General features: G+C 41.6%; 1 protein-coding gene across 1 annotated transcript in view; it reads right to left on the bottom strand.

The window, feature by feature from the left end:
• Nucleotides 1–16,616: 16,616 nt before the first annotated feature.
• Nucleotides 16,617–22,844, bottom strand: part of LOC104526600 (protein cornichon homolog 1) — a gene marked incomplete at its 5' end in the record, with an annotated part of 6,565 nt that continues 337 nt past the window's right edge. The window contains 4 exons of the mRNA XM_029085476.1: nt 16,617–16,644; nt 17,811–17,954; nt 19,478–19,590; nt 22,793–22,840. Coding sequence (XP_028941309.1) covers nt 16,617–16,644; nt 17,811–17,954; nt 19,478–19,590; nt 22,793–22,840 — 333 coding nt within the window. The remainder of the gene's footprint in view (nt 16,645–17,810; nt 17,955–19,477; nt 19,591–22,792; nt 22,841–22,844) is intronic.

Genomic DNA, 22,844 nt, shown 5'->3' with positions numbered 1-22,844 from the left:
CTGAACCTCCTTTTTCTATTTATATTTGTAGCCTTTATAAATAGATGATTAATCCAAAATACACATGGCACATGACAAGCACAATACTGTGATATGGTTATGTATGAGTGGGTAAATCAGGCTGCCCAGGGAGGGTGTGGAGTCTCCTTCTCTGGAGACATTCAAGACCCGCCTGGACACCTTCCTGTGTGATCTCATTTAGGTTCCTGCTCTGGCAGGGGGGTTGGACTGGATGATCTTTCGAGGTCCCTTCCAATCCCCAACATTCTGTGATTCTGTGAAATGAGAAAATTTAACATTTTCTTCCATGTTCCCAGAACAGTTTTATCTTGTGATGCTGATATACAGGAGGCCAAATGCAGAACACTTAGGACTGAAGCCTTCACTGGAGCAAACTACTTCCACCTCCAAGAAATTTAGTGGGAACCTTATGCCTCTGTTTTATCAAAAGGGAATAAAAATGGAAGAGACATCTCAAAGGGTTAACTAGAAGCATCTCTTTGCCTCCTTGCACAGGTATGGCTTTAAGTCTCCCAGACTCAGTGCAGGAAACCCAAATAGAGAGAAGTTTTTTCCCACCTCAATTCCAGCACAGAGGTTTGCATGGCAGTATGAGACACAAACACCAGCCATGATTTAGAGAATCCATCATATCTATCGGATGCAATGCAAGCAGTCCCACAGGTTTGCTGTTCTTGCTTATAAAATATGACTCCTTTCCACACCAGGACCACTTAACACCCTCACTGCTGACAATTTATCACTTATAGGCATTGACTTCTTGGAGGAAAGGCTAAGAAAGCAGTACCTCCCTCCCTCCTTCGTTAGTATTGTCTAGCAGAGGTATTACCCACCACGCACCATACTCTGGGTTATATGGCGAAGGCATAACCACAGGGCAGTATATTGTCCCAGTCCTAAAGGCAGTTGGATCCAGCCTTGAACTTGACCTCCTTGCTAGACCCCACTGTCTCCCTGACCTCAGTCTCAAGCACGTAACCCATCTCTGCCTTCGCCTTCCCTCAAGAAGAGTAACAACCCCACCCCAACACCAGTTTTTTAGTTTGTTATGAAAAGAGGGGTTTTTTGAAAAGACACACCCATTTTTTTTACCCATTATTTTGTGCTGTATTGTCCAACAAATACCAAGTTATTCTACAAACAAAATTATTCTCATGTCTGTGCTTGGTATTTGCTGTCAAATGGAGAATTAGGGCCTCAGCATCAATTTCTTCATTCCAAATCATGAGCTGAATATAGAAAATGATGGGAATAAAATCAGAGTAAAGATACTAGTTATAGTAGTTCCACTAAGGTGAATGGGACTATTCAGTGGAATGGCTAAGGTGAAGGAGAAATAGAGTCCAAATTACCACAGGGAGAAAACAAGCCAAACAATAATAATGCACAATTCTTAAACATTAAACAATTTCAGGTACTTCTGTCCTGTCAGTCTGTTTAGTAACAGTTAGTGGAATAACAAATAAGTGATATTACATTACCCACCCAGCACACTTTCACTCAAGAAACAACGCAGCCATGAACTTTTCTCTGCATAACACGGGGTATGAATGGGGTACTGTTGCTTAATCATCCTCCTAGATGTTTATAGGATGGAAATAAGATCTTAATATAACTAGAGGGGCCACAGGAGGGACACTTTAAAGGCTGCAGTACCATGTGTGTCAACACCAAGAGCTCAGCAACATCTGGTTTAATTCATTTTTTGAGCTGTTTACTAACTGGAGACTAGGTGTTATTTCCTCTTTGAGATGGGAAATGCCTTTAATTGATGCCGGTGCATCTCCCTCCTGCCAAACGGGCGCTCACAAGACACTATGAAAACCAGTTAAGCAGTTGTGGCAGAAACAGGGGCTCGAATTTGCCTATGGTGTCTCCTTAGACTGCAGACCCTTGGAACAAAGACTTATCTTTTACTGTGCATGTCAGTATAGCACTTGGTCCTACAGAGCTTGAATTTGGACAAGGCTTCTCGATGTTTCTGGAACACAAATATACAAGAAGATTGCAATTTATAAAATCTACACCCTCCTTTGAACAAAAGAAATGTATCACTTTAGCATCATATTTTCCAAAATATCTTCCAGGACAAGGTACAGCCTTTAAGGAACTCTACCCACCAATCATTTTTAGAAAGGCAATTTTTAAAAACAATCACCAGTTAGCTATATTGTTTTGGGGAGACCTTGCAATCAGTTGGACTCGGTTTGTCTTCTAAAAATTAGTTAAACATTAGCAAAGCTGCTCATGAATAATTTTTCATAAGAAACTGTTTGGTTTTTTTTTCACATCCATGTTTGGCTTTGTGATCATAAAAAAGAGAAGGCAGAAACAATTCGAGGCTGTTTGTTAGAGAAAAATCAAACTTTCCTCAGATCATCTGTATGAGCAAACAAGTTTAAAGCGCAGCTGCAGACAGGCTACGCAGATAGGCTCTGTGCATTCACACAAAGCATCAGACCCCATTAATAGCCATAAAAACATGCCAGAAAAGGTCATTTGAAAATCATCATGCATTCATTTCTAAGAGTAACACCTTGAGGCCCGCACTGTGAACGTGGCTGTACTGCAGACATTTCCTTTCATGTCAGAAATGGTTTGGGAAGTTTGGCATAAGAATCACACTAATAATTTTGTCAAGAAAAAATTCAGATTCCGCAGCAGGTCTTTGCAAACAGCAGAGTAACACAAGTCTTTGGATTTTCATCATTTGCAACCCAGTTTCAGCTTTGCCTTACATCACAATAAAATTGCTTCAAAGCTAATTTCAGTCTGGTCCCAAGAGAGCATTTGTCCGTATCATGAAAACCAGTATTTAATTTAACACCAGTACAGACACATGGTAGTGCAGTCAGATGCCCGACTGCAATAGCAGAGTTAAGACAGGTCAGGATGAAGGTGCACTGGTGGGGCTTGGCAGGGAACCTGCTTTTAGTGCTTTTGGCTCCAGTTGAGAACATCAGTTTCTCGTTGGTGAGTTCTAAAAACAAAGTGCTTTCCAAAGCAAAAAGAAAAGAAATAAAAGAAATCCCTTCACAAATTCTACTTTGGGCAGTTGTATATCGGTGTCATAACTTAAAACCAACAAACCATACAAAGGAGGTGAATCAAAGTTAAACACATCTGTGGACATTACATTCTTTGATTCTATTCCTCACACCTACTTTTGAAAGCAGGTTTCTGATGCATCAGACTCAGCTGGCAGAAGCATTTTATTCAAGTTCTCCCTGCCAGTGCTCCTCCACAGGTATTAACTCCCCCTGGGGAATGCAGGCACAGAGGTAATAAACATATTCGTTTCATTACAACATCTTAAAAAATGTAAAAATTCTAAAAAACCAACTGTAAACTGACCTCCAGCCAAAGTACACATTAATTATACAGCTTAAGTCAGGCGGATGCTCAAGGAAAAGAGATATAATGTTACACCCAGCTGGGTACTTTGTAGTTAGCACAAATGTAATATAAAGCGTACCAGAGTTTGTCAAGTGTCTGTCTGGATTTTCAGTTTTCATTAGTACTATAATTAAAACCACATTTTCAGCTATATTACCTATAACAAGAAAGGAATGAGAAATGAGGTTGTCAAGGTCAGTCTCTTTCTGCTCTTTATACTGAGTATCTGCAGGCCACAAGTTGTTGAATTTGGTGTAAACCAGAGTAATAGGATGGAATGTCACGTTACAACCCAACCTTTGTGGTTGAAAAGACAAACTTATGAGGTCACTTCCTTTTAATCACCAATGAAGCATATTTATCAACAGCCATATAAGTCAGGAAGACAGGCAGGTAGATGACAGACAGACTGACAGATCTATGGAAACACAAACACTCTAAACACAGATACGACGGTGCTGACGCACGGAAACAATCCTTTTCAGAAAGCTGCGCTGGATCTGACGCTGTCATAGTCCTGCCCAGTTATAAATGACACCACTGTGAGCAGTTTTATGCCCTTTCTATGGCTTGTCACACAGGATACAGCCAAGATTAGGAAAATATGAACAATGGATAACTCAGACAAGAGCAAGCGAAGAAGATTTAGACCCAGATTCATATTTTTAACACTTTCAGAGAGTTGACAATTTTGCTTAAGACCTCTAAGGCATAGTGACCAGGTAGCAGAGATCAGACTTCCTGGCACAGGGACATATTGTTCCAATCATTATCATAGAATCATAGAATGGTTTGGGTTGGAAGGGACCTTAAAGATCATCTAGTTCCAACCCCCATGCCTTAATTAGAGATTGGTGGCAAAAAGCAGCATAACTTCATTGAACTCAGCAGAGGTCAACATCTTAGTAAGGATCTGACCCATCAATTTTAATATTAAAAATACAATTTTTTAATATTCAAGTGCAAATAAGTACTTGAGGCAACCAAGGCACCAGTGATTGCAAATGGGATTCCCTAGGTGAGGATGCAGTCTAGGAAGCAAATATGGTTTTAGCTTTCAGGAGAACCCAGTTAAAAAAAAAAACCAAAGCAGCTGATCAGTCATGTTAAATACAAACGACAGTTTATTTGTGATACTAAAAAGGAATTTTAGCTTCATTTAAAAAAAAAAACAAAAAAACCTGCTATGAAGGAGATGAGTGAACTATTACAACACTGAAAGACTTAAAAACGATACCCTGAGAGATAACATTCTGAGAATAAAGTGAAAGAGCTCATATAAAATACAAAAGGTGTGTTGTAAAGAAGGATCAGAAGGGCAGACTTTGAGCTTCATCTAGTCATAAATCAAAAGCTTGTTCTCCATCATTCTTGTCTATGAGGTCAGCTTTGATTCCCAAGCTACAATTCCCAAAGGATGGAGGTATTTCTATTGGCAAGTATGTGTCTTTCTTCCCCCAGGCTGGCTCTGCCAGCCCTGCTGTCACCATGGACTGTCATTATCTCAATCTCTTTACTGCCCAGGATTGTTCCATCCTGGAGCCACAGAGAACTATCACAGGGCTGTGAGAGGAAAACCCAGTTGGAAGACTAAGGGCATTTGCAACAGATTAATTGACAAAGAAGATTATCAAGACAGGCCATCTACAATAGTTCATTTTCCTTCTTATGACCAAATGCTTTAGCACACTGGTCTCCAGGTGACATGTTAGGAACACAAAATAAAAACAAATGTATTAAAAAACATAGTTTAAAAACTCTACCGTCAAAAAATATTCAGAAGAACAACTTTCTCTACCCAGTCACATGCTGCTTAATTTTTTTTGCATGTCTGAGTAACTTAAGCATTGATCTTTTCACTTTGACTCATGCAGAGTGCCCATACTCACAGGAACAGTCTGTGTAAACACAATTCAGAAGTACCAGTCTGAACACTAGAGGCTGGCTTAGCACCTCGATTTGCAGTCAGCCATCTCCATCTATATAGATAAAGGGCAGATACCTTCCATACAGAAATGTTTACAAAATACACTCAGAATGTTGTTTCCCTGTGTTTCCTGTGATGTACTAAATACAATAATAATTATCAGTTTTATCTGCGTTTCATGAACAAAAAATGTCTCAATATTTTTTTATCCTAAGTCTAAAAAAAAAAATGATAATTTCAGAATACTTCTTGGTATTACTCAATTACAGCAGACTTTTATGATGTTCTTGCACAGTGGATTCTATTATTTGTTCCATTAGTAGAATAATGGTTTTACTTCAGTAATTCTCACTTCATACAGAGAAACGTTACTGTGTGGTGTAAAACCCGATAGGTACTGCAAGTATCTTTAACAGAGATAACATTTACAGAGAATAATGCAGACATCTGATCCTTTATGTTTCTAGAGATAAAAACCTTCATTCTTTCAGCAGCAATTTGTACAGGCAATGCACTGAGAGACATAAAGTCTAAATTTTTAAGACAAGATCGCCCTCTACTGCTTAGGAGAGAGTAAAACCAGGGAGGTTCCTCCTTACCTGCATGAAGTCTTCACACAACCGAGACGTGAAGCTCCTGGCCCAGAGATGCTTTGCAAACCTCGGTGGCTTCACAGCCTGGGAGTTACAGAATCCCAGAATGGCCTGGATTGGAAAAGCCCTTTAAGATCATCGAGTCCAACCATGAACCCAACACTGACCAGTCCCTGACTAACCCATGTCCCTCAGCACTATGTCTACACCACTCTTCAATCCCTCCAGGGATGGGGACTCCACCACTGCCCTGGGCAACCCCTTCCAATGCCTCAGAACCCTTTCAGCAAAGAAATTCTTCCTCACATCCCATCTCAACTGCCCTGGCCACAACTGGAGCCCATTTCCTCTTGTCCTGTCCCTTGGGCCTTGGTTGGACAGACCCACCCCCACCTCTCTCCACCCTCCTCCAAGGGACTTGGACAGAGCCAGAAGGTCTCCCCTCAGCCTCCTTTTCTCCAGGCTCAACCCCCCCAGTTCCCTCAGCCACAAGGGAACTCAGCACACTTGTGCTCCAGACCCTTCCCCAGCTCCGTTGCCCTTCTCTGGACACGCTCCAGCACCTCCATGTCCTTCTTGGAGTCAGGGGCCCAACGCTGAACCCAGCACTCAAGGTGCAGCCTCACCAGTGCCCAGTGCAGGGGTATGGTTGTTCCCTCCCGCACAAGCACACTGCTGAGTGCACTCAGGGACTGCAGAGCGATAACTCCAGGGCAAGATGCTGCCAAGAACTGGAGGAAAATAATTTACACGCTCTCTTCTCTCTCTGAAGTTGGTACACAACCAGCTCGAGTGCAGGGATGTTGATGTAGGCCCATTTGCAGGGCACCATTGCCGTTCACTGCACGTAGGCCTTGTTTTCCCCTGAGCTGGTATTCAGTCTCTTCCAGACTCATAGGAAAAGATACATATTACTTGATAGAATAATAATATCCTTAAATACCTATTCCCACACATCGCAAAGCATCTGAAGTGTTCTCAACTTGCTAACGAACAACAAGCCCGTAAATCCAAAACTCCCCAGGAGTTTACTATGAGCTCGTATCAGTGCTCTGCTAAAGCACCGGACACAGAGGCCACATCTGGAATGTTGTGTCCTGTTCTGGGCCCCACAGTTCAGGAAGGACAGGGAACTGCTGGAGAGAGTCCAGCACAGAGCCACCAAGATGATGAAGGGAGTGGAGCATCTCCCTGATGAGGAAAGGCTGAGGGAGCTGGGGCTCTTTAGCTTGGAGAAGAGGAGACTGAGGGGTGACCTCATTAATGTTTATAAATATGTTAAGGGTGAATGTCAGGAGGATGGAGCCAGGCTCTTCTCAGTGATGCCCAATGGTAGGACAGGGGGCAATGGGTGTGAGCTGGAACACAGGAGGTTCTGCTTAAACTTGAGAAGAAACTTCTTTCCAGTGAGGGTGACAGAGCCCTGGGACAGGCTGCCCAGGGAGGGTGTGGAGTCTCCTTCTCTGGAGACATTCAAGACCCGCCTGGACGCCTTCCTGTGTGATCTCATTTAGGTTCCTGCTCTGGCAGGGGGATTGGACTGGATGATCTCCAGAGGTCCCTTCCAATCCCTGACATTCTGTGATTCTGTGATGGAACTTCAGACCAGTCAGACAAAGTGCTCGGGTGATGCATTTCTCTTACGGATATTCCGATCACCACATTTTGAGCCAGGATAATTTTTTTCTGAAGTGAAATGAGTAGACACCCAGCAAAATAACTGACATACCTGCTGGCAGTGTGTAGGTATAATTCATCCAGTCATTTTCCTTCCATGGCACAAGCTTCTGGCATGTATGGCACTTTGATCTCTGTGCCATCACTACAACTCCGACTTGAGCTCCTGATCACTGCTGTTCTTTTCTCTGTTCACAGTCTTCAACAATACCAGCTTCTGGCATGTATGGCACTTTGATCTCTGCCATCACTACAACTCCGACTTCAGCTCCTGATCACTGCTGTCCTTTTCTCTGTTCACAGTCTTCAACAATACTATGGAAACAGCTCAGTGAAATTCATTAGCTTGTGTTATACAGGAGATTTAATGAGATAATTAGATCCCCCAATATAAAAGTAAGATTTAGGAGCCAAAAAGGACTTACTACTTCTGATAGATCTTACTAGGTCAGTTAGGCAACCTAGCTTCTTTTTGATCAAAAACCAAGTTTTAACTAACTGAAGAAATTTCCCAAACCATTTGGGAACACTTATGATTATTTTTTTCACTAACTACTTAAGATGAGTGAATAGTAAAAACAGTTGCATTTCAAAATCTTCAAAATAAAAATCCTTTCCATTTTATTTTTTCAAAAATTGCATTTTTATTTTTGGACCCATTCCAGTAACTTCTATCCACCAACATTCTGAGGGCAAACCCTTCTTTGCAACGTACAGTTTAAGGGAACAGGCTAAAAGGAATGACTACAGAATTGAGAAAAATAAGAACCCTCTGACTTTGCATCCAAAGCTTTAGCCCCCATTTCTTATAGTCACCATGCTCATCCACAGACTCAAACAGCAAGAAACAGCAATATATTTCAGTCACTGAAGATATAGACCCCTGGCACTGACTTCAACCACATCCCCCCGTAATTCCTCTGCTCTCCCAGAGCCAGTCCCTTGAAATCAGATTTTACACTTTGCAGGAAGTAATTATTGTTAGTATTGCACTTTTCCACTCCAAGTTGCATTTTGATAGCTTAGAATCCTTCCTTGGGCTGAAAAATCTGGACCTTGAATGTTTAAGTGTCTCGTAAGTCATGCCAATTGAGGAGATTGTAGCTAATTTTCACTACAACTCTTGGAAAAAAAAAAAATACAGGAAAAATGAGAAAACAAATTTATTCCTGTGTTCTGATAATATTTCCATTGACTAGCATGTTAAAAAAAAAAAAAAAAAAAAAAAGATTCACTATGCCAGAACCTTCAGAAACTTTCCTGGACTATCAAGCTTTAAACATAATTTAAACATATGTCCTTTTATTAAATATTTGGTTTGATTCCTCTACCTTCCTTACGGTTCCTGAAATTATTTCACAGGCACACACTCAAAACTTCACCTCCTGCTGTTTTCACAATGACTGAAGCAATAATTCAGCTGTCTGTTTGGGACTTTATATCATCTCTACTGCAAAAAACCTGTGCTGTCATAGACCAAATATTTAATATCATTGAAAAGACAATGTCTGGAAAGCCAGAAACACACAGAAGCCCTAGCTCCACTGTGACCTTCTTACAAGCAACTTGGTAAGTGCAATGAAAAAGAACAAATTCATCTATACATAATATTTTCCATTTCATCTTTGTTACCATAAAGGAAATAAAAATTTTAAAAATCCAATTTTATATTAGCTGGATCAATGTTAAATAGAAAAGAATTATCTTTGAAGCTAAAAAAACCCAAAAAAAACCCCCCAAAAAACCCAAAACCAACAGATATATATTTCCTAGGGAAAATATGATCTCCAGTTAGTGTAAACCCAGGACAGTCATGAAATGTGGCAACCTTATCAGTTGAAGACTTGGCCTTCAAAGCTCTTTTCATTCTTTCACACTTTCCTTCTTTCCTACTGTCACTGCCATGTCACGTTCTGATCGTTGCCTTGAAACTTCACATTCATCAAAAACCACAAATACAGAAAAAAAAAATTAGAATTATAAGGATTCAAATCATTTTGCTTGCAAACAGGATGTCCACCCTCCAAAAGTTTTACAGTAATTATTGTTAGACATTAAGGGCTATTTGAATGGCAATAAAGAACAAGTAGGTCCCATGAGGAAAAGAACAAGATCTACATGGTCACATATAACTTGGAATAAAAATTAGTCATATTGTTTGTCAAGCCAATGACCAACTTTTTATGCTCAGCTCCTCAGGTTACATCATATTTGTTGCAAATATGACTTTATCCCTTGTAAATCAAGTAACTGCATACACAGTGCAGTATAGATATCCACAAATGACCTACTTTGGAGCAGCAAGACACAAGTGTTGCAGACTCATCCGCTGTATTGATGCCATTAACTGTGATTATTACCTGGATTCTGGTAGGGCTCACCATCAAGTTATAATCAAACCATTCCATGCTAAAAACATAGTCAAAAATATGTATAGTTTTTACTCCATTTAACAGGTAATTTCAGTCTGAAATACAAAGGTAATTATATAGTAGGGAAAATCTTGCCTTTAAATAATCATTTCCATTAAAATAGATTCCTCAAGGTCATGAATAAAAAGGTCACTGTAGAAAGAAAAAGTCATGGAAATAAAACAAAACAAAGTGCCATTACAAAGACTTTTCTTTAGCACATTAGGCAGAACTTTTGTGTATTTAACACAAACAGAAAAAAAAAAAATAAATTATATATATATTTATATATATAAATGAGAGAACTGATAAAAGAGGGGCAGACAAGAAACATGCACCATCTCATGTGCACAGGATGGCACAATTCTCAACTCCAAATAGCACTAGACCTTCTCTGAAGCTATAAAAGGCTTCACATTTCAATCCAGAATAAACAGGGATTTGTTGAAGACTGCAAGTCAAAATATCCCGATCCCAGAGACACTTATGTCATCAGTCTCAATAAAAGCAGGGCTGCACCCTGCCTAGAAATGCAGAAGTTAATCTCTACCAACAATTGCCAGTAACCATTATAAAACTGCATGGAATACTATTTTATTTACCTGTGTCCTCAGCAGTTACTCTACAAGACGTAGGGGAAGGACTTTTCATAAGGGCAATTAATGACAAAACAAGGGGAAATGGGTTTAAGCTGAAAGAGGGGAGTTTAGATGAGATATTAGGAAGAAGTTCTTCACTGTGAGGGTGGTCAGACACTGGAACAGGTTGCCCAAGGAAGCTGTGGCTGCTCCTCCCTGGAAGTGTTCAAGGTCAGGTTGGATGAGGCTTTGAGCAACCTGGTCTAGTGGAAGGTGTCCCTGCTGATGGCAGGGGGGTTGGAACTGGATGAGCTTTAAGGTCCCTTCCAATCCAAACCATTCTATGATTCTACGATAAGACTGTTTTTCATCACCAGCTTTAGGACCAAATCTCTGCTCTGGTTTTAATTCGATAGACAAGAAGGATTTATAGAGCTAAACAGAGCTTAAGCCCCTCTCTCTTTCTTTCAACTCTTAACTCCATGGTACTATCCCAGCAAAACAATCCATAAATACAGTTCTATGGCAGCAGCACATAACACCCTATTCACAAGGAAGTCACCCTGCAAGCCAACGGCTGTTCTCAGTAGGCATTGTGGTTTTGTTCAGAGCTACAGAGAAATTACAGTTTTGAAGTTTTAATGACAGAAATGACAGCAAATCCATGAGCTTCATGTTTCCAGCCAACTTTCTGCTACAAATGCATTTGGGTTGTGATGGAAAGCGATGAAAAACCACATGCACGTGAAGTAAAAAAAAAGTTCCCTCAAAAAATGTGGAGTAGGAAGGTAGTTGCTTGGTTATTCTGAAATAACAGATCTTGTGAAGGATCTGCCTTCAGCAAACACTTTGGCTTGGAGCAGGCGATCACCATTCACAAAGATTTCTGTAAGTGTAATTGGCACAGTTTTAGAATGAAACCCAAATAAAACATACTCAGGCGCAGCTGAAGAACTAAGTGATGATGTGGAAAACAAATAGGATCTCCCAAAATTGTGCTTGCAATTCTAAAATTTTCTTTTGTATCTCAAGTTAGAACTGTTTCTCCAAATGTTACACAATTTTATCTCACGTAGCAAGAATTTTTCATTCATATCCTCATATCACAGAATGGTTTAGGTTGGAAAGGACCTTAAAGATCATCCAGTTCCAACCCTTCTGCCATGAGCAATACAAACATATAATTTAAAGTCAAGGGAGAAAAAAGAGAAGATGCTTGAAAATTTTGAAACTCTGTTCCACATATTATTTTTCCCCATCCCAAAACAACAATCTAAAAACTGAAATGATACCCCGTGGGATCTTCTGGTGATATCACCAGTGGAGTGCTCCCAGAGACATTACCATGCATCCTTTGGAACACTACATACATTAATTAGTCTTACTAAAACATAACTTCCAGAAACCAAGATCTGAAATGAGAGGTGACTAACAAATCTTTGGCATTCCATATCATTGTTTGGGATAATCAGTTACTAATAATCTTAAAATTCCCCCTCTACTCCGCTCTCGTAAGGCCCCAACTGGAATACTGTGTCCAGTTCTGGAGTCCCCATCACAAGAGAGACCTGGAGCAGCTGGAACAAGTCCAGAGAAGGGCCACCAGGATGATCTGAGGGCTGGAGCAGCTCTGCTGTGAGGACAGGCTGTTGGGGCTGTTCAGCCTGGAGAAGAGAAGGCTCTGGGGAGACCTTATAGCAGCCTCCCAGTACCTGAAGGGGCTACAAGAAAGCTGGGGAGGGACTTTTCATAAGGACAGTTAATGACAAAACAAGGGGAAATGGGTTTAAGCTGAAAGAGGGGAGGTTTAGATGAGATATTAGGAAGAAGTTCTTCACTGTGAGGGTGGTGAGACACTGGAACAGGTCACCCAAGGAAGCTGTGGCTGCTCCTCCCTGGAAGTGTTCTCGGCCAGGTTGGATGAGTCTTTGAGCAACCTGGTCTAGTGGAAGGTGTCCCTGCTGCTGGCAGGGGGGTTGGAACTGGATGAGCTTTAAGGTCCCTTCCAACCCAAATCATTCTATGATAATTATTTTGGTGGTTTGGACACTTTGGATCTCCTTTTAGCTCCTTGCAGCAGAAGAACATAGCTTGTTTGTTAAAGTTTTATCTTTGAGCAAGATACGTGCTACGACTATAAACCATCAGGTTCCTTCACACATTGTTTCCCACTAGTCCCTGGTTGTCTCCACTGCACACACACTCAGTTCACTCCCAGGCTGTGACCTGAAGTAAATCAATTCTTTATTTTGTTGTTTGGGAAACCCAAGTGCAGAATAGCAGAGAGAAGATAACTACATATATGAGCCACTCCACTGTCTCCAGGGCTGAGGGCTCTTCCCCTGACCCAAGGACAGCGAAACCAGGTCAGGCACAACTGTATTTGTCTGGTATGACAAGTTATGAACTCGGGGTATAAAGATCTTCACTTTGTCTTTGGTTTGGTGCACACAGACACGAGAGCCAGGTATAACCGAGCAGCTGGTTCTCGGGCTTGACTGTTGAGAAATGAGAAACAAAAATGACCTGAAACTCTGAGAGGTTTGAACAGGATTAAGTTCACATCAGTCACAATCAGGTCCATGAGAAAATACTCAGCTAAACCATCAGACCTGTCTGGGTTTTCACACACCACTTCCTTACGTTACAGATTTTGTATACAGATTTTGCTGCCAGACCACAAACCCATTCTCTACACATGGATATAAAGCCTGGGACATGGGGCTCCTTGGAAAATCTTGCTGTGTGACCCACCTTACTGGAAATTATTTTTACAGAATCGTCATGGTTGGAAAAGACCTTTAGATCATCAAATCCAACCATAAACCCAACACTGACAATTCCACCTCTAACCCATGTCCCTAAGCAGCTCATCTATCTGTCTTTTAAATACCACCACAGAAGGTGCCGCCACCACTTCCATGGGCAGCCTGTTCCAGTGCTTGACTACCCTTTCAGTGAAGAAGTTTTTCCTCAGATCCGATCTAAACCTCCCCTGGGCAACTTAAGGCCGTTCCCTCTTGTCCTATCACTTGTTATTTGGGATAAAAGACCAACACCCACCTCTCTCCACCCTCCTCCAAGGGACTTGCACAGAGCCACAAGGTCTCCCCTCAGCCTCCTTTTCTCCAGGCTCAACACCCCCAGTTCCCTCAGCCGGGAACTCAGCACACTTGTGCTCCAGACCCTTCCCCAGCTCCATTGCCCTCCTCTGGACCAACACTCCCAGGTCCTTTTCTGCCAGGCAGCTCTCCAGCCACTCTTCTGCAAGCCTGGAGTGCTCCATGGGGTTGTTGTGACTCAGGTGCAGGATCCAGCACTTGGCCATATTGAACTTCACACCATTGGCCTCAGGCCATCAATCCATGCTGTCCAGATCCCTCTGCAGAGCTTTCCTACCCTCAAGCAGATCAACACTACTGCCCAGCTTGGTGTCGTCTGCAAACTGACTGAGGGTGCATTCAAAATCCTCATCCAGATCACTGATACAAGATATTGACCACAACTGGCCCCAACACTAATCCTTGGAGAACAACCCTTGTGACCAGTTGCCAACTGGATTGAACTCCTTTCAACACTCTTTGGCTTGGACATCCAGCCAGTTCTTTACCCAGCGAAGAGTACATCCATCCATGCTATGAGTGGCCAGTTTCTCCAGAATGCTGTGGGAAATAGTGTCAAAGGCTTTACGAAAGTCTAAGTCCACCACATCCATAGGCCTTCCTGCATCCACTAAGCACATCATCTCCTCACAGGAGATCAGGTTGGTCAGGCAAGACCTGCCTTTCATAAACCTGTGTTGACTGGGCCTGATCACCTGGTTGTCCTGCATGTGACGTGTGATGGCACTCAGGATCACAGAATCATAGAATGGTTAGGATTGGAAGGGACCTTAAAGCTCATCCAGTTCCAACCCTCCTGCCAGCAGCAGGGACACCTTCCACTAGACCAGGTTGCTCAAAGCCTCATCCAGCCTGGCCTTCAACACTTCCAGGGAGGGGGCATCTACAACTTCCTTGGGCAACCTGTTCCAGGGAATGATCTGCTCCATCACCTTCCCTGGCACCGAGGTCAGACTGACAGGTCTGTAGTTACTTGGATTATCCTTCTGGCCCTTCTTGTAGATGTGTGTCACATTAACCAGCTTCCAGTCATCTGGAACCTCTCCAGTTGCCAGGACTGCTGATAAGTGATGGAGAGTGGCTTGGTGAGCACTTTACTATCCCTGGGAGGGTATTTATTACTGCATTAGAGGCCAAAGTGTCTTATGTCCTGTAACATAAGTGTCATATCTCTCTCAAAAAAAAAAAAAGCCAACCCAAAAACCATAACCCTAAGCTGCCACCACGTAAGCACAAACCTACCCCTCAAACTTTTATTGGTTGCTGTTGTCATTTTTGCACATCTGCCATCACATTCTGGGTTTTAATAAATAAACTGGTCTTCTCCTTGATCCCCTCATCATCATCATCATCATCAAGTAACAACAGTGAAACAAGACTGCTTTGACAAATAATTCCTTTATCATTTATACTGGGCTCTAATTACAGTCACTAGGCCGACAGTTCTCTACTGTTTTCCCTTAGCACACTGGGCCCATGAGAGAAAAATAAACATATTCATCTTCTTTTTCCTAATTCTTTGCCACCAACCAACACAGTGATACTGGAGTATCTGGATTTCTGGTGGAACCCAGCGCAGACACTCGTACGCCTTTTATTGCATCCAACACCCAAGAGACCCCAAGTGAACAAATAAACAGTTTACACAAAACCATTTTAATAGAATTGGGCAATTATTCCTTATTCTGCAGCACAGGTAAATGAAAAAGATTCCTCATTATTACTCCTAAATTAAGCAGCTGTTGCAGTAACAATTTACAACATTATTGGTTTAGCTGAATTATCTTCCCCCTGCCCCATCTATCTGCAGACCTGTGAAGAACACACAAAAAAAGCAGGAAAAAAGAGCTTCCCTTTTCCAGACATAACTTGATTCAGTGTTCTGTTTTTAAAAGGTAATGCAATTATCCATCAGAAAACAAACAAACAGGTGAATACAGCAAGTTATCTGTTCAACTTAAAAAAACCAAACAAGGCACCAGGTAAAAAGTGTTTCTGAATTTGAGAAAATTTTTTTTATTATTTATTGCACTAAGGAACAGCAAGGCAGTTTCACAATCTCACTTTCTGCTTTGAAAAGGTCTGTTGTAGTATTACTCTTAAACTCAAGAGTATTTTTTCATCCTTGGACTTGATAAATGTTGTAGGTTTGTCCATTTGTTAATAAGACAGCACAGATTAAAAAAAAAAAGAAAAACAAAACTGTCATTCAAATTCACTCCTTGTGACAATTCAACTTCTCCTATCACAACGACATACGCTTGAGATTAAAGCAAGACTGATGTTTGGTGAAAATACAGAAATCTCTGACCTGTGTATATACAGGGAAAGATTAACCAGATAGGGAAAAAATAAAAGAAGGAAAATCAAATAAAACAAACCAAAACAAAATACAACTCCTATTTTGGCAATTGTGTCCATGAATTCATTTCTTAAGACCGACGTCACCTACACACAGCACTTCCAGTCCTTCCCAGCAGCTACAGCTGGTGTCTAGTTAAGAGTGGGATACGCAAGTCCGAACGAGCCGCTACGAAGCCCAGCCTAGAGAAAACCACTAGTGTACTACAGCTAGTAACCAGTACCTACTGGAAGGGGATGGCTGTTCCTTACAGAGTGCAAAGTCAAAACTTTTCAAAACCCATTTACCTTTATATTAACTTACACGTATCTCTTTTCATTTCAGTGTCCCGGTAAAATATAAGAAAACAGTCTTTCCACAAATATAAAATGTGGAAATATTTTAAAAATGGGGGGAGTAATTGTTTTCTAACGCAAACGCAACCATCAGGTTCTGGATTTAATCTTGGTAAGAGGTTCTCGTTGTAAAGAATCCATGTTTTGAGGCTTTTGCATGCACTTCACTGGAGCAAAGCTTGCGGAGTGTCTTCTTAAGAGCTCACCAGAACATAAATCATGCTGGAAAATAAAAAAAAAATATTAAGATGCACCATTTTGATTACTGTTATACATTTAATTACACAGTCAGGTATTCTAAGGAAGAAATCTGTGTGAGATACATGAATTGTGATTGAAGATTTTACCCAAAACATATCATTATAAAGCATGACATGAACTGATGCAACAACCTGTCATCATTTCATCAAGGAGCACTGTAACAGAATGACTCTTCTACTTTTGACTTCAATTAAAAAAACCCCAAACAAACAAAAAACCCACATTTACAGCAAAATACCTACTTACTCTAAAAATCATAGAATCATAGAATGGTTTGGATTGGAAGGGACCTTAAAGCTCATCCAGTTCCAACCCCCCTGCCAGCAGCAGGGACACCTTCCACTAGACCAGGCTGCTCAAAGCCTCATCCAGCCTGGCCTTCAACACTTCCAGGGAGGAGCAGCCACAACTTCCTTGGGCAACCTGTGCCAGTGTCTGACCACCCTCACAGTGAAGAACTTCTTCCTAATATCTCATCTAAACCTCCCCTCTTTCAGCTTAAACCCATTTCCCCTTGTTTTGTCATTAACTGCCCTTATGAAAAGTCCTTCCCCAGCTTTCCTGGAGCCCCTTCAGGTACTGGGAGGCTGCTATAAGATCTCCCCGGAGCCTTCTCTTCTCCAGGCTGAACAGCCCCAACTCTCTCAGCCTGTCTTCATAGGAGAGGTGCTCCAGCCCTTGGATCATCCTGGTGGCCCTTCTCTGGACTAGTTCTAACTGGTCCATGTCTTTCTTATGTTGTATACTATTGTTCCAGCTTCTTAATTAAAATACTGGGGGTTGGGGGGTCTGTATTATGCTCGGGGAGTTGGAACTGGATGATATTTAAGGTCCCTTCTAACCCAAACCATTCTATGAAAAGAAGCATAATATAATAACCTTATTATATTGGAGCTTTAAATTCTCCAGTCATGATATGGATTCAAAACAGTAATTCCAATCAAATTAAGGCTTGTGTTTTAAAACAATACATGGTGGTTGTGGATACTTCTTCAGGTAAATTGGCACTATATAAATATATTCCTATGTACCAAATTTCTCTTGTTCAGTGATCCCAATTTAAAAAAAAAATAAATAAAACAGACTGAAGATTAGAGAGGAGAGACAAAGGAAAAAAAACAACTTACCCATATAGGTAGTAAAAAAATGATAGAAGGTAGAATGCTAATTTGCACCATCCTTCTTTCTGGCAATAGGCTAAAATATCTGCATTCATGATGGTTGTAGGATCATACAGGCCAGGGCCACTCATCACAGGTCTACTCATGTACCTGAAAGGGATGCACAGTTAGTTTTGTGGTGACGGCGATGGGAAACATTGGTTCCTGCCCCACACCCACCACGTAATGCCAGAACCCAGACAGGGAATCACACTCCTTACAGCAAATCCCAGCACCTCCATGGAGAAGATGGTGAACTGCAAGAGCAATACAAAGGTCCAAACTAAACGTGCCTATGGAAGAGCTTTTCCAGGCAGGACAGGTGTCCCTGCTGCTGGCAGGGGGGTTGGAACTGGATGAGCTTTAAGGTCCCTTCCAACCCAAACCATTCTATGATTCTACAACAGCTTAGCTCTGCTTTAATTTTTTTTGAACTCTGGTACACCGATGAGAAATAGGACAAATGTAGAAATAAGGGAAAAATGAGACTCCTTACAAAAGGGCTGGAAAAGCTGGAGAAGAGACCAACGTGTAACTCCCTGTAACCTGCGGCCTCTACTCATCAACAGAACACACGCTGGCTACTGTGCTGAAGGAAAGCCCATCACAGGTCAACACAAAATGATCTTCAAATTGTAGTTCACTGCAGGCTGCTGGCGGAAGGAACAGCCCTACCTCCACCCCTCTGACTTCTCCTCACCCAGGACTAGCAGAGACAGCCCTGCAGGGAAAGCTCTTTTGCTGGGTTATCACAGAATCACAGAATGTCAGGGATTGGAAGGGACCTCGAAAGATCATCCAGTCCAATCCCCCTGCCAGAGCAGGAACCTAAATGAGATCACACAGGAAGGCGTCCAGGCAGGTCTTGAATGTCTCCAGAGAAGGAGACTCCACACCCTCCCTGGGCAGCCTGTCCCAGGGCTCTGTCACCCTCACTGGAAAGAAGTTTCTTCTCAAGTTTAAGCAGAACCTCCTGTGTTCCAGCTCACACCCATTGCCCCTTGTCCTACCATTGGGCATCACTGAGAAGAGCCTGGCTCCATCCTCCTGACATTCGCCCTTAACATATTTATAAACATTAATGAGGTCTCCCCTCAGTCTCCTCTTCTCCAAGCTAAAGAGCCCCAGCTCCCTCAGCCTTTCCTCAGCAGGGAGATGCTCCACTCCCTTCATCATCTTGGTGGCTCTGTGCTGGACTCTCTCCAGCAGTTCCCTGTCCTTTCTGAACTGTGGGGCCCAGATGTTTTGACCAGACCAGCTGCCTGGCACAGGATTAATACCAGTACAAGGAGAGGTGGTGCCCATGTCTTACTGGTAGGAGGAAGGTGGGATTGCCACTTCTACTGGCAATCCACCCTGTGAACCTGCCATATCAGCACAGCTCTGACAGGTCAGCCACCTTTAACGCACACACAACACAATTCTTGCATAGCCCAAGGGAATAAAAAATTAAAATGTCAGAGAAAGCAAAGTGATGGTTCTTATTTCATAGCCATGAGGTAAACTTTCTCCACATCCTATCAGAAAGCATCTTTATTTGCCAAAGACACAGAACAGCGAACAGGAAACACTGCTACGGGAGAATGAGTGACAATTAACATTGAGTACAGAGGTACCAGACTCGTCAATATTACCTCCAAATATGATAAGCCAACAAAGGCATATTGAGACCCAGCGTAAGCCACTCTGCTGCACAGAGAAACATAACACAGAAGAATGCATGGATGAGGTACTCTGGAAGTACAAGCTGGAAAAGAAAAAGACGAGTTAGAAGTTTGGATTAACCAAAGCAAAATGTGTGGTGTTTAATCTATTTTGGAGGTAAGCTATTGTTTAAAAAAAATATATAAAAAATATTAAAAACCAACATTAACAAGACTGCAGAAAGTGAAAACAGCAACTAGCAGCACGAGCTTTGCTGTTTTCACGTGACATTCGTGAAACAAGAAAGAAAAATTTATAAAATTATTTGCTGAGATCAATAGGTTTTTTAATTGCTATTAAATCAAGTGCACTGTTAACAGATTCCACGCTTTATACACAACCTTCATAACAGAGGAGATCGTAGAGATATTTCTGCTCATGCAACAGAGAAATATCTTTTTTCAGGAAACATGCTCCACGTAACAGTTCATAGGCAAAAAGATGTTTTGGGTTTTTCTTATTTTACAGCTTTGTTTTGGCATTCACCCAGAGGTAATTTTCTCAAATTCAAACTAATTGCCAAAAGGTAAGATCCTTTCAGATAAAGCAGAGCTTTATCAAACCAAATCAGCAGCAGGGTTGTGACACACACTGGTCTGCACAGGGACGAGCGCCGTGCTGCCCGCAGCGCGGGAGGGCACGACAGCGGCTACGGCAGGTACCGTTCGGGGGGTATCAGCCAGCTTCGTTTTCCTTCACAAGTACCTAACGTGCATGCTTTATAGCATCATGCTTTCCAGCAGAAGCCCACAGAGATAATTATCAGTTTACTATGAAATCACAGAAAGCGTGAAATGCCACTAGTATTAGTGATATTAATAGGAATAATAAGGAGAGAGACACAGGTTAAACGCATGCAAAGAGCCAGCAGAATCTCACAAGAGTCAAATTTTCTAAGACAAGTCACCCCAAAGTGACATGATTTACTCCTTTATCACAGAATTCGGAAAGAAGTCACAGGATGTCAGGGATTGGAAGGGACCTCAAAAGATCATCCAGTCCAATCCCCCTGCCAGAGCAGGAACCTAAATGAGATCACACAGGAAGGCGTCCAGGCGGGTCTTGAATGTCTCCAGAGAAGGAGACTCCACACCCTCCCTGGGCAGCCTGTCCCAGGGCTCTGTCACCCTCACTGGAAAGAAGTTTCTTCTCAAGTTTAAGCAGAAAGTCAATCTGTAAGCTTTTCACTTCTCAACTCAGGACCACTAAAACATCTCCTCATGAAAAATACTCCATTTCTCCCCACAGATTTACACTGTCTGTGTGCATGTGCGTGCACATATACACTCTGCCCCTCTTTTTCTGTGGGATATGACTAACGTTGCATAGGAAGACTACACTGAAGTTTCAGTGGTTGATAATTTTTTTCATTCTCTCTAAGCAGCCACTTCTTTTAAACCCCAAGAATATCTTCCTGGAAATCTAAAAACTAAGAAGAAAAAAACCAAAAACATTCTCACCACCTACTTTGCTACAACATTCTGCTTCTCTAAAGGAAGAATATCAAACAAAGCAAACTTGCATCAATATCAACAAAAATAAGCTGTCATAGCTGAAATGTTTCAAGTCAATATTTTTGTCCACATCCTTCTTTATATACTTACCATTTACAACTTGGCAATTATTTATAGTAGAACAACAACAACAACAAACCTATCCAAAACACAGTGCGTTTGGCAGCTCGACGACACACATTTACTGAGTCTGAAAATCTGTCAGTTATTTAACTACTCATCTCAAAACACATTTTTATCTTGTTTATTACACCCTGCTCCCACACCAGAATACCTGTCTTTTTCAAACCTACCACACTTTATCCTCCCTGGCTGTCCTAAAGGAAAATGAACTCTATTATATTCTACCATTATATTTATCAGAGAAGCAAGAGAGGAAGAAATATCACTGCTGAGAAGAGATGCTTCTATCATAGGAGCAGGGAAGAGAAGACATCAACAGTGCACTAAGCAGTTACTATTTTGGGCTCATCTTTCTACTGAGGTGTCTCAATTCCCACCAGGATTTTTCTTTGTACAACAAAACAACACTTCAGTGTGTTTGTCCAGCATCATTTCCCAGATCCCCTCAAGAGTCTGGATTTTAACTTCACTTTTAGCAGCTAATCTATTTCCCTAAGAACAGCAAATATTAAGTTATTTAATATTTTCAATTCACAAAGTTATCGTATCAATCAACACTACATGCACGTGGGTTAACAGAAGGTTAATATTTGTGTTAAACATGCGCGTTGTAACACTCCAAAGGTTGCGATAAGATCGTAATGCAGAAATGTCATGAGAATTTGCCTTCCCCCCATACTGTAGCAGAAATGACTGCAGAACAGACCAAGCAAGGGAAACTGTTAGATGCACAGCTATCTGAGCAGCAAGCCTCGCTCTCCGAGATGCCATCCTCTGCCTATCGCCTCTTCTCCTCCCCACCCGTCCCCACGCTCTAATACTCACTGGCAATTTATGTGCTGTATGTCTAACATACTTCCCCCCTTCTCTTCCCCCCCACCCAGTAAATTCATTTTTCACCTGTATAATTTACTTAACTCTTCAAAACACAATACAGTTACAGTCCAGGTCGTACTCTGTGCTGCCCCTGCATTCTACCTCAGCCTGGTAGCACACCAAGCCAAAGTAAAAACCACGAGAAACGCCCCAAAAACCTGCTGTATCAAACTATATGCTCTTTAACAAGCATCTCTTATTATTGGCCTGTTACAGATGCAAGCAAGGAGTTTGTCTGAAAGTCTTTTCACAAACCAAGGAGTGTCAGAGTTGCATCCAAGAGAGGACACCAAGATACACCCCTGATCCTGGAACACAAAACAAAAGAAGTGAGGATAACGCCTATCACATTATGCCCACCTGAATCCTCAAACGAGATCGGAATTTCCTTGGTCAATGCTTAAAAAAAAACCCAACTAGTCTCCTATAATCTCAGAGTTCAATAAAACTTGCTTGAAAAGTGCTATTTATTTCTATCTAAAGTTACTTCAGCTCATTAACAGGATGTATATAACAGGCATGTAACAGTTTTCCCCACTTTACTTTGGGTAAGCAAGCAAAATTGTTTGGCACAAAAATATGGAAATCCATGAAGTTGTTATCAACCCCAACAAATAAATAACGAGCAGATGAACAGGCACACTAAACAAAAAGAGCTTAATAGTATTACAAATGTTCCTAACAAAATGAAAGTGGCATTAAAAAAACGTTAAACTGAAAAGCAGTACACACCTTCAATGCAATTTTGACTCTTTTAATCTTTTTGACCTTTTCAACTGTCTTT

This window comes from Antrostomus carolinensis, unplaced genomic scaffold (assembly GCF_000700745.2).
Source record: "Antrostomus carolinensis isolate BGI_N321 unplaced genomic scaffold, ASM70074v2 scaffold22906, whole genome shotgun sequence".
Lineage (NCBI taxonomy): Eukaryota > Metazoa > Chordata > Aves > Caprimulgiformes > Caprimulgidae > Antrostomus > Antrostomus carolinensis.
Note: the sequence above shows the minus strand (reverse complement) of the source record. Positions and strands in the feature narration are given on the sequence as shown.